General features: G+C 49.8%; 1 protein-coding gene across 2 annotated transcripts in view; it reads left to right on the forward strand.

Annotated features, from left to right (window-relative positions):
- The window catches only part of LOC112238411 (slit homolog 3 protein), a 442,088-nt gene that overhangs the window by 12,918 nt on the left and 416,822 nt on the right, over positions 1–12,348 (forward strand). For both annotated transcript variants that reach the window (XM_042325880.1, XM_042325879.1), the window contains 2 exons: positions 223–294; positions 11,807–11,878. In XM_042325880.1, the coding sequence (XP_042181814.1) occupies positions 223–294; positions 11,807–11,878 (144 nt within the window). The remainder of the gene's footprint in view (positions 1–222; positions 295–11,806; positions 11,879–12,348) is intronic.

The raw sequence follows: 12,348 nt of genomic DNA on the forward strand, positions 1-12,348 counted from the left end.
CTCTTTCCCTCTCTCTCTCTCTTTCTCTCTTTCTCTCTCTCTCTCTCTCTCCCTCTCTTTCTCTTGCTTTCTCGCTTCTCTCTCTCCCTCCTTCTCTTTCTTTCTCTCTCTTTCTTTCTTTTTCTCTCTCTACCTCTCTCTCTCTTTTTCTCTTTCTCTCTCTCTCTCTTTCTCTCTCTCTACCTCACTCACTCTCTTTCTCTCTCTCTCTCCTTCTCTCAGGGATTTGGACAGGAATAACATCACCAGGATCTCTAAAGTGGACTTCTCTGGCATCAAGAACCTGCGAGTTCTGTAAGCACTCTCTGCCCTTCACAAATAATATGCATGATAATGTCAATAAAACACAATAACATAGATACTTTCTGTCAATGAACATGTGGCTCAGTAATAGATGTGTTACCACTAAGTATGGGCTCAGTCATGTTTCTTCATTGTATTCAGTAGTGTCATTAGTAAAACAGTTAAAGAAACAGTGTATCGTGATTAAGTAGGTCATTTAGAATGTAACATGTTTATGTTTAACTGATGGTGAATATAGGGGAATTGTCTTTATAGCCATCTGAAATAACCAAGCATAATGACAACATTTTGACATGGTTAAAAAGCATAGTATTTGGACCTTTTACCTGGTAATGACATACAGTAAAATACTCCAACTTCTCTCACCACCATCACTCTGATGATTTTCAAAGGACTCATCTGTTTGGAGATGTCCTGATGGACTCGATGGGCTTCCTCTTTCCTCCCCTCTCTGCTGAATAGAGAGTGTGTGTGACTGTGCTGAACTAATGACTGTAATCTAAGGACATCTCGGTGCTGTTTACCTCCTGAATAAGAGCCTGTAAAAGGATGGGGTGGAGATAAAAAGAAACGGCAAACGAAAGTGCCCAAGGAGTGGTAATAAGCAGTGTCTGTCCTGCAGTACTGTCAGCCGAGTCCACTGCCTGTTTTATGTGGTTCATGGTTAGCAGGAGTGACGTTTCCTACTCCAAACCATGTGGATGTAAAGGGCCTTCGGAAGCTCAGAGTAAGAGAGCCTTATCTAGGAGGGAGAGAGAGTAGCATGTGGGGTGATTACCTCTGTGATTCACTTCATCTGAGTACACATGCACACATACACACACACGGTAATCACACACACACACACACACGCACACACACTGAAGGGTTTTACCCTTGAATTCCGTGGTCCCGTAATTTTGGGCTGTTATCTCTCTGAAACTCCCTTAATGATAGGGAATTGCTAATGGAAAATACATTATTTCCAAAAAACAATACTATTATACTACACGATACACATGAATCCATCTGAACCAACTGGTGGGTTCGGGGAATGCTTACTTAAATATCAGTAAATCAATCAGTGTGAGTCTGATCCCCCGGTTGTGTGAATCAGATTTATAATACATCAGATCAGCATCCAAGGTACAGGCCAAATAAGGTAAATAATTCTGGGCTGAACATGTTGGACTTTGCTTTGCTAGCTCCATCTGAGGCCAATCCACTGGTATTAGAGCGGTTGGCTTTTGGCTACGCCGATGGCTAAGTCTGGAAACCTGTGGTGTAAGTCTGAACAGTTCCCTATGATGAGGCCAACTGTGTCATCTCTCCTGACAAACTGAAATGACAAAAACATGAATTAATGGTCCAAAAACAGCCACATATAAACATTTAAAATACCATTTATAACTGATAGCCTCCTGCCAAAAGATCAGAATTCCACATGAGATGCGAATGTTTTCTGTCTCGTGTTTCCACGTTCTACTTTTGACCTTGGCTGTGTCGAGTCGTCCTGAGTATCAGTCACTCTGGGATTCATATGCTTCTCAAATATGTCACTCCAAATTGGTCTTAATATCCACAGACACAAATATAAACACAGCATATCCATGGAGTTGTAGATATTCTGCCTTCTAATGCATCTGGAAAACCTTAGGGATCCATGACAAGATGTTCCCGGAGCAGAGGGTAGACAGACTAGAGTAATGTAGCCTTTACCCCATGTAGCCTTTACCCCATGTAGCCTTTACCCCATGTAGCCTTTACCCCATGTAGCCTTTACCCCATGTAGCCTTCACCCCATGTAGCCTTTACCCCATGTAGCCTTTAGCCCATGTAGCCTTTAGCCCATGTAGCCTTTAGCCCCCCATGTAGCCTTTAGCCCATGTAGCCTTTAGCCCATGTAGCCTTTAGCCCATGTAGCCTTTAGCCCATGTTGCCTTTACCCCATGTTGCCTTTACCCCATGTTGCCTTTACCCCATGTTGCCTTTACCCCATGTTGCCTTTACCGCATGTTGTGAGAGCATGGCCTTTACCACATGTTGTGAGCATGGCCTTTACCACATGTTGTGAGAGCATGGCCTTTACCACATGTTGTGAGCATGGCCTTTACCACATGTTGTGAGAGCATGGCCTTTACCACATGTTGTGAGAGTATGGCCTTTACCACATGTTGTGAGAGCATGGCCTTTACCACATGTTGTGAGAGCATGGCCTTTACCACATGTTGTGAGAGCATGGCCTTCAGCCCATGTTTTGAGAGCATGGCCTTTACCCCATGTTGCATTGAACCCAGGTTGTGAGAGCATGGCCTTTACCCCATGTTGCCTTGAACCCATGTTGTGAGAGCATGGCCTTTACCCCATGTTGGATTGAAACCATGTTGTGAGAACATGGCCTTTACCCAATGTTGCCTTGAACCCATTTTGTGAGAGCATGGCCTTTACCCCATGTTGCCTTGAACCCATTTTGTGAGAGCATGGCCTTTACCCCATGTTGCCTTGAACCCATTTTGTGAGAGCTTGGCCTTTACCCAATGTAGCCTTGAACCCATTTTGTGAGAGCATGGCCTTTACCCAATGTAGCCTTGAACCCATGTTGTGAGAGCATGGCCTTTACCCCATGTTGCCTTTACCACATGTTGTGAGAGCATGGCCTTTACCCCATGTTGCCTTTACCACATGTTGTGAGAGCATGGCCTTTACCCCATGTTGCCTTTACCACATGTTGTGAGAGCATGGCCTTCAGCCCATGTTGTGAGAGTATGGCCTTTACCACATGTTGTTAGAGTATGGCCTTCAGCCCATGTTGTGAGAGTATGGCCTTCAGCCCATGTTGTGAGAGTATGGCCTTCAGCCCATGTTGTGAGAGTATGGCCTTCAGCCCATGTTGTGAGAGTATGGCCTTCAGCCCACGTTGTGAGAGTATGGCCTTCAGCCCACGTTGTGAGATGTATGGCCTTCAGCCCACGTTGTGAGAGTATGGCCTTCAGCCCACGTTGTGAGAGTATGGCCTTCAGCCCACGTTGTGAGAGTATGGCCTTCAGCCCACGTTGTGAGAGTATGGCCTTCAGCCCACGTTGAGAGTATGGCCTTCAGCCCACGCCCATGTATGGCCTTCAGCCCACGTTGCCTTCAGAGTATGGCCTTCAGCCCACGTTGTGAGAGTATGGCCTTCAGCCCACGCCTTCAGCCCACGTTGCCTTCAGATGTATGGCCTTCAGCCCACGTTGTGAGAGTATGGCCTTCAGCCCATGTTGCCTTCAGTATGGCCTTCAGCCCACGTTGCCTGAGAGTATGGCCTTCAGCCCACGTGTGAGAGTATGGCCTTCAGCCCACGTTGTGAGAGTATGGCCTTCAGCCCACGTTGTGAGTATGGCCTTCAGCCCACGTTGTGAGAGTATGGCCTTCAGCCCACGTTGTGAGAGTATGGCCTTCAGCCCACGTTGTGAGAGTATGGCCTTCAGCCCACGTTGTGAGAGTATGGCCTTCAGCCCACGTGTGAGCCTTCAGCCCACGTTGTGAGAGTATGGCCTTCAGCCCATGGCGTTGTGAGAGTATGGCCTTCAGCCCACGTGTGAGAGTATGGCCTTCAGCCCACGTTGTGAGAGTATGGCCTTCAGCCCACGTTGTGAGTATGGCCTTCAGCCCACGTTGTGAGAGTATGGCCTTCAGCCCACGTTGTGAGAGTATGGCCTTCAGCCCACGTTGTGAGAGTATGGCCTTCAGCCCACGTTGTGAGAGTATGGCCTTCAGCCCACGTGTGAGAGTATGGCCTTCAGCCCACGTTGTGAGAGTATGGCCTTCAGCCCATGTTGTGAGAGCATGGCCTTTACCCCATGTTGCCTTTACCACATGTTGTGAGAGCATGGCCTTTACCACATGTTGTGAGAGTATGGCCTTTACCCCATGTTGTGAGAGTATGGCCTTCAGCCCATGTTGTGAGTATGGCCTTCAGCCCATGTTGTGAGAGTATGGCCTTCAGCCCATGTTGTGAGAGTATGGCCTTCAGCCCATGTTGTGAGAGTATGGCCTTCAGCCCACGTTGTGAGAGTATGGCCTTCAGCCCACGTTGTGAGAGTATGGCCTTCAGCCCACGTTGTGAGAGTATGGCCTTCAGCCCACGTTGTGAGAGTATGGCCTTCAGCCCACGTTGTGAGAGTATGGCCTTCAGCCCACGTTGTGAGAGTATGGCCTTCAGCCCACGTTGTGAGTATGGCCTTCAGCCCACGTTGTGAGAGTATGGCCTTCAGCCCACGTTGTGAGAGTATGGCCTTCAGCCCACGTTGTGAGAGTATGGCCTTCAGCCCACGTTGTGAGAGTATGGCCTTCAGCCCACGTTGTGAGAGTCTTGCCTTCAGCCCACGTTGTGAGAGTCTTGCCTTCAGCCCACGTTGTGAGAGTATGGCCTTCAGCCCACGTTGTGAGAGTATGGCCTTCAGCCCACGTTGTGAGAGTATGGCCTTCAGCCCACGTTGTGAGAGTCTTGCCTTCAGCCCACGTTGCCTTATGGCCTTCAGCCCACGTTGTGAGAGTATGGCCTTCAGCCCATGTTGTGAGAGCATGGCCTTTACCCCATGTTGCCTTTACCACATGTTGTGAGAGCATGGCCTTTACCCATGTTGTGAGAGTGGCCTTTACCCCATGTTGTGAGAGTATGGCCTTCAGCCCATGTTGTGAGAGTATGGCCTTCAGCCCATGTTGTGAGAGTATGGCCTTCAGCCCACTTGTGAGAGTATGGCCTTCAGCCCACGTTGTGAGAGTATGGCCTTCAGCCCACGTTGTGAGAGTATGGCCTTCAGCCCACGTTGTGAGAGTATGGCCTTTAGCCCACGTTGTGAGAGTATGGCCTTCAGCCCACGTTGTGAGAGTATGGCCTTCAGCCCACGTTGTGAGAGTATGGCCTTCAGCCCACGTTGTGAGAGTATGGCCTTCAGCCCACGTTGTGAGAGTATGGCCTTCAGCCCACGTTGTGAGAGTATGGCCTTCAGCCCACGTTGTGAGAGTATGGCCTTCAGCCCACGTTGTGAGAGTCTTGCCTTCAGCCCACGTTGTGAGAGTATGGCCTTCAGCCCACGTTGTGAGAGTATGGCCTTCAGCCCACGTTGTGAGAGTATGGCCTTCAGCCCATGTTGTGAGAGCATGGCCTTTACCCCATGTTGCCTTTACCACATGTTGTGAGAGCATGGCCTTTACCACATGTTGTGAGAGTATGGCCTTTACCCCATGTTGTGAGAGTATGGCCTTCAGCCCATGTTGTGAGAGTATGGCCTTCAGCCCATGTTGTGAGAGTATGGCCTTCAGCCCATGTTGTGAGAGTATGGCCTTCAGCCCATGTTGTGAGAGTATGGCCTTCAGCCCATGTTGTGAGAGTATGGCCTTCAGCCCATGTTGTGAGAGTATGGCCTTCAGCCCATGTTGTGAGAGTATGGCCTTCAGCCCATGTTGTGAGAGTATGGCCTTCAGCCCACGTTGAGAGTATGGCCTTCAGCCCACGTTGTGAGAGTATGGCCTTCAGCCCACGTTGTGAGAGTATGGCCTTCAGCCCACGTTGTGAGAGTATGGCCTTCAGCCCACGTTGTGAGAGTATGGCCTTCAGCCCACGTTGTGAGTATGGCCTTCAGCCCACGTTGTGAGAGTATGGCCTTCAGCCCACGTTGTGAGAGTATGGCCTTCAGCCCACGTTGTGAGAGTCTTGCCTTCAGCCCACGTTGTGAGAGTCTTGCCTTCAGCCCACGTTGTGAGAGTATGGCCTTCAGCCCACGTTGTGAGAGTATGGCCTTCAGCCCATGTTGTGAGAGCATGGCCTTTACCCCATGTTGCCTTTACCACATGTTGTGAGAGCATGGCCTTTACCACATGTTGTGAGAGTATGGCCTTTACCCCATGTTGTGAGAGTATGGCCTTCAGCCCATGTTGTGAGAGTATGGCCTTCAGCCCATGTTGTGAGAGTATGGCCTTCAGCCCATGTTGTGAGAGTATGGCCTTCAGCCCATGTTGTGAGAGTATGGCCTTCAGCCCATGTTGTGAGAGTATGGCCTTCAGCCCATGTTGTGAGAGTATGGCCTTCAGCCCATGTTGTGAGAGTATGGCCTTCAGCCCACGTTGTGAGAGTATGGCCTTCAGCCCACGTTGTGAGAGTATGGCCTTCAGCCCACGTTGTGAGAGTATGGCCTTCAGCCCACGTTGTGAGAGTATGGCCTTCAGCCCACGTTGTGAGTATGGCCTTCAGCCCACGTTGTGAGAGTATGGCCTTCAGCCCACGTTGTGAGAGTATGGCCTTCAGCCCACGTTGTGAGAGTATGGCCTTCAGCCCACGTTGTGAGAGTCTTGCCTTCAGCCCACGTTGTGAGAGTATGGCCTTCAGCCCACGTTGTGAGAGTATGGCCTTCAGCCCACGTTGTGAGAGTATGGCCTTCAGCCCATGTTGTGAGAGCATGGCCTTTACCCCATGTTGCCTTTACCACATGTTGTGAGAGCATGGCCTTTACCACATGTTGTGAGAGTATGGCCTTTACCCCATGTTGTGAGAGTATGGCCTTCAGCCCATGTTGTGAGAGTATGGCCTTCAGCCCATGTTGTGAGAGTATGGCCTTCAGCCCATGTTGTGAGAGTATGGCCTTCAGCCCATGTTGTGAGAGTATGGCCTTCAGCCCACGTTGTGAGAGTATGGCCTTCAGCCCACGTTGTGAGAGTATGGCCTTCAGCCCACGTTGTGAGAGTATGGCCTTCAGCCCACGTTGTGAGAGTATGGCCTTCAGCCCACGTTGTGAGAGTATGGCCTTCAGCCCACGTTGTGAGAGTATGGCCTTCAGCCCACGTTGTGAGTATGGCCTTCAGCCCACGTTGTGAGAGTATGGCCTTCAGCCCACGTTGTGAGAGTATGGCCTTCAGCCCACGTTGTGAGAGTATGGCCTTCAGCCCACGTTGTGAGAGTATGGCCTTCAGCCCACGTTGTGAGAGTCTTGCCTTCAGCCCACGTTGTGAGAGTCTTGCCTTCAGCCCACGTTGTGAGAGTATGGCCTTCAGCCCACGTTGTGAGAGTATGGCCTTCAGCCCACGTTGTGAGAGTATGGCCTTCAGCCCACGTTGTGAGAGTATGGCCTTCAGCCCACGTTGTGAGAGTCTTGCCTTCAGCCCACGTTGTGAGAGCATGGCCTTTACCCCATGTTGCCTTTACCACATGTTGTGAGAGCATGGCCTTTACCACATGTTGCCTTTACCACATGTTGTGAGAGTATGGCCTTTACCCCATGTTGTGAGAGTATGGCCTTCAGCCCATGTTGTGAGAGTATGGCCTTCAGCCCATGTTGTGAGTATGGCCTTCAGCCCACGTTGTGAGAGTATGGCCTTCAGCCCACGTTGTGAGAGTATGGCCTTCAGCCCACGTTGTGAGAGTATGGCCTTCAGCCCACGTTGTGAGAGTATGGCCTTCAGCCCACGTTGTGAGAGTATGGCCTTCAGCCCACGTTGTGAGAGTATGGCCTTCAGCCCACGTTGTGAGAGTATGGCCTTCAGCCCACGTTGTGAGAGTATGGCCTTCAGCCCACGTTGTGAGAGTATGGCCTTCAGCCCACGTTGTGAGAGTATGGCCTTCAGCCCACGTTGTGAGAGTATGGCCTTCAGCCCATGTTGCCTATGGCCTTCAGCCCACGTTGTGAGAGTCTTGCCTTCAGCCCACGTTGTGAGAGTATGGCCTTCAGCCCACGTTGTGAGAGTATGGCCTTCAGCCCACGTTGTGAGTATGGCCTTCAGCCCATGTTGTGAGAGCATGGCCTTTACCCCATGTTGCCTTTACCACATGTTGTGAGAGCATGGCCTTTACCACATGTTGTGAGAGTATGGCCTTTACCCCATGTTGTGAGAGTATGGCCTTCAGCCCATGTTGTGAGAGTATGGCCTTCAGCCCATGTTGTGAGAGTATGGCCTTCAGCCCATGTTGTGAGAGTATGGCCTTCAGCCCATGTTGTGAGAGTATGGCCTTCAGCCCATGTTGTGAGAGTATGGCCTTCAGCCCATGTTGTGAGAGTATGGCCTTCAGCCCATGTTGTGAGAGTATGGCCTTCAGCCCATGTTGTGAGAGTATGGCCTTCAGCCCATGTTGTGAGAGTATGGCCTTCAGCCCATGTTGTGAGAGTATGGCCTTCAGCCCATGTTGTGAGAGTATGGCCTTCAGCCCATGTTGTGAGAGTATGGCCTTTACCCCATGTTGTGAGAGTATGGCCTTTACCCCATGTTGTGAGAGTATGGCCTTTACCCCATGTTGTGAGAGTATGGCCTTTACCCCATGTTGTGAGAGTATGGCCTTCAGCCCATGTTGTGAGAGTATGGCCTTTACCCCATGTTTTGAGAGTATGGCCTTTACCCCATGTTGTGAGAGTATGGCCTTTACCCCATGTTGTGAGAGTATGGCCTTTAGCCCATGTTGTGAGAGTATGGCCTTTAGCCCATGTTGTGAGAGTATGGCCTTTACCCCATGTTGTGAGAGTATGGCCTTTAGCCCATGTTGTGAGAGTATGGCCTTCAGCCCACGTTGTGAGAGTATGGCCTTCAGCCCACGTTGTGAGAGTATGGCCTTCAGCCCACGTTGTGAGAGTATGGCCTTCAGCCCACGTTGTGAGAGTATGGCCTTCAGCCCACGTTGTGAGAGTATGGCCTTCAGCCCACGTTGTGAGAGTATGGCCTTCAGCCCACGTTGTGAGAGTCTTGCCTTCAGCCCACGTTGTGAGAGTATGGCCTTCAGCCCACGTTGTGAGAGTATGGCCTTCAGCCCACGTTGTGAGAGTATGGCCTTCAGCCCATGTTGTGAGAGCATGGCCTTTACCCCATGTTGCCTTTACCACATGTTGTGAGAGCATGGCCTTTACCCATGTTGTGAGAGTATGGCCTTCAGCCCATGTTGTGAGAGTATGGCCTTCAGCCCATGTTGTGAGAGTATGGCCTTCAGCCCATGTTGTGAGAGTATGGCCTTCAGCCCATGTTGTGAGAGTATGGCCTTCAGCCCATGTTGTGAGAGTATGGCCTTCAGCCCATGTTGTGAGAGTATGGCCTTCAGCCCATGTTGTGAGAGTATGGCCTTCAGCCCATGCCTTCCTTCAGCCCATGTTGTGAGAGTATGGCCTTCAGCCCATGTTGTGAGAGTATGGCCTTCAGCCCATGTTGTGAGAGTATGGCCTTCAGCCCATGTTGTGAGAGTATGGCCTTCAGCCCATGTTGTGAGAGTATGGCCTTTACCCCATGTTGTGAGAGTATGGCCTTTACCCATGTTGTGAGAGTATGGCCTTTACCCCATGTTGTGAGAGTATGGCCTTTACCCCATGTTGTGAGAGTATGGCCTTTACCCCATGTTGTGAGAGTATGGCCTTTACCCCATGTTGTGAGAGTATGGCCTTTACCCCATGTTGTGAGAGTATGGCCTTTACCCCATGTTGTGAGAGTATGGCCTTTACCCCATGTTGTGAGAGTATGGCCTTTACCCCATGTTGTGAGAGTATGGCCTTTACCCCATTGAACCCATGTTGTGAGAGTATGGCCTTTACCCCATGTTGTGAGAGTATGGCCTTTACCCCATGTTGTGAGAGTATGGCCTTTATGTTGTGAGAGTATGGCCTTTACCCCATGTTGTGAGAGTATGGCCTTTACCCCCATGTTGTGAGAGTATGGCCTTTACCCCATGTTGTGAGAGTATGGCCTTTACCCCATGTTGTGAGAGTATGGCCTTTACCCCATGTTGTGAGAGTATGGCCTTTACCCCATGTTGTGAGAGTATGGCCTTCAGCCCATGTTGTGAGAGCTTGGCCTTTACCCCATGTTGCCTTGAACCCATGTTGTGAGAGCCTGGACTTTACCCCATGTTGCCTTGAACCCATGTTGTGAGAGCCTGGCCTTTACCCCATGTTGCCTTGAACCCATGTTGTGAGAGCATGGCCTTTACCCCATGTTGCCTTGAACCCATGTTGTGAGAGCATGGCCTTTACCCCATGTTGCCTTTACCACATGTTTTGAGAGCATGGCCTTTACCCCATGTTGCCTTGACCCCATGTTGCCTTGAACCCATGTTTTGAGAGTATGGCCTTTACCCCATGTTGCCTTGAACCCATGTTTTGAGAGCATGGCCTTTACCCCATGTTGCCTTTACCCCATGTTGCCTTTACCCCATGTTGCCTTTACCCCATGTTGCCTTTACCCCATGTTGCCTTTACCCCATGTAGCCTTTACCCCATGTTGCCTTTACCCCATGTAGCCTTTACCCCATGTAGCCTTTACCCCATGTAGCCTTTACCCCATGTAGCCTTTACCCCATGTTGCCTTTACCCCATGTAGCCTTTACCCCATGTAGCCTTTACCCCATGTTGCCTTCACCCCATGTAGCCTTCACCCCATGTAGCCTTCACCCCATGTAGCCTTCACCCCATGTAGCCTTTACCCCATGTAGCCTTTACCCCATGTAGCCTTCACCCCATGTAGCCTTCACCCCATGTTGCCTTCACCCCATGTAGCCTTCACCCCATGGCCTTCACCCCATGTTGCCTTCACCCCATGTAGCCTTCACCCCATGTAGCCTTTACCCCATGTTGCCTTTACCCCATGTAGCCTTTACCCCATGTAGCCTTTACCCCATGTTGCCTTTACCCCATGTAGCCTTTACCCATGTTGCCTTTAGTAGCCTTTATGTAGCCTTTACCCCATGTAGCCTTCACCCCATGTAGCCTTCACCCCATGTAGCCTTCACCCCATGTAGCCTTCAGCCCATGTAGCCTTCACCCCATGTAGCCTTCACCCTTCAGCCCATGTAGCCTTCAGCCCATGTAGCCTTCAGCCCATGTTGCCTTTACCCATGTTGCCTTTACCATGTTGCCTTTACCCATGTTGCCTTTACCCATGTTGCCTTTAGCCCATGTTGCCTTTAGCCCATGTAGCCTTTTCTCATGTAGCCTTTACCCATGTTTTACCCATGTAGCCTTCACCCCATGTAGCCTTCACCCCATGTAGCCTTCACCCCATGTAGCCTTCACCCCATGTAGACTTTAGCCCATGTAGACTTTAGCCCATGTAGCCTTTACCCATGTTGCATTTACCCATGTTGCCTTTACCCATGTTGCTTTTACCCATGTTGCCTTTACCCATGTTGCCTTTACCCATGTTGCCTTTACCCATGTTGCCTTTACCCATGTTGCCTTTACCCATGTTGCCTTTACCCCATGTTGCCTTTACCCCATGTTGCCTTTACCCCATGTTGCCTTGAACCCATGTTTTTACCCCATGTTGCCTTTACCCCATGTTGCCTTGAACCCATGTTTTGAGAGCATGGCCTTTACCCCATGTTGCCTTGAACCCATGTTGTGAGAGCATGGCCTTTACCCCATGTTGTGAGAGTAGGGCCTTCAGCCCATGTTGCCTTGAACCCATGTTGTGAGAGCATGGCCTTCACCCCATGTATTCTTGAACCCATTTTGTGAGAGCATGGCCTTTATATACTGATGTAATTGTATTTATTGATTATGTTGTCTCTCTTTTCTGTAAGGCACTTAGAGGACAACCAGATCACTGTGATTGAGAGGGGGGCGTTCCAAGACCTCAAACAGCTGGAGAGACTGTAAGTATTCCTAGCTGACCTACCTCCCTACCCAGCAGTCACTGCAGTAGACACGCTCATGACACTTTTCACCCCTCTGTGTTTGGGTATTTACACTATTTCTGTATGCTTGTGTGTGTGTGTGTTTTCATCATGTTTCTTGTTCTGGAGGCAGCTCTGCAGAATGGTCACTAGCTGGAACAGCCACAAAGTCATAAAATCAGGTTTTAAAACCGTAACCCTAACCATACTGCTAACTCTAATGCCTAACCCTAACTTTAAATGAAGACCAAAAAGAACATCTTTGTTTCGATTAATATTTACAATATGTGACCGACCACCTTGATTCGGTCTTATGTAGCAAAATTTGAAATGGTGTATTTTACATTGGATAAAAGTAAACTCAGAGCAAAAAATGGTACATCATACACTACAGTTGAGGAACAATGGGAAAGTAATTCTGCTTTGAAAGTTGATGAATTTGTAACCTC

This window comes from Oncorhynchus tshawytscha, linkage group LG08 (assembly GCF_018296145.1).
Source record: "Oncorhynchus tshawytscha isolate Ot180627B linkage group LG08, Otsh_v2.0, whole genome shotgun sequence".
NCBI classification, from domain to species: domain Eukaryota; kingdom Metazoa; phylum Chordata; class Actinopteri; order Salmoniformes; family Salmonidae; genus Oncorhynchus; species Oncorhynchus tshawytscha.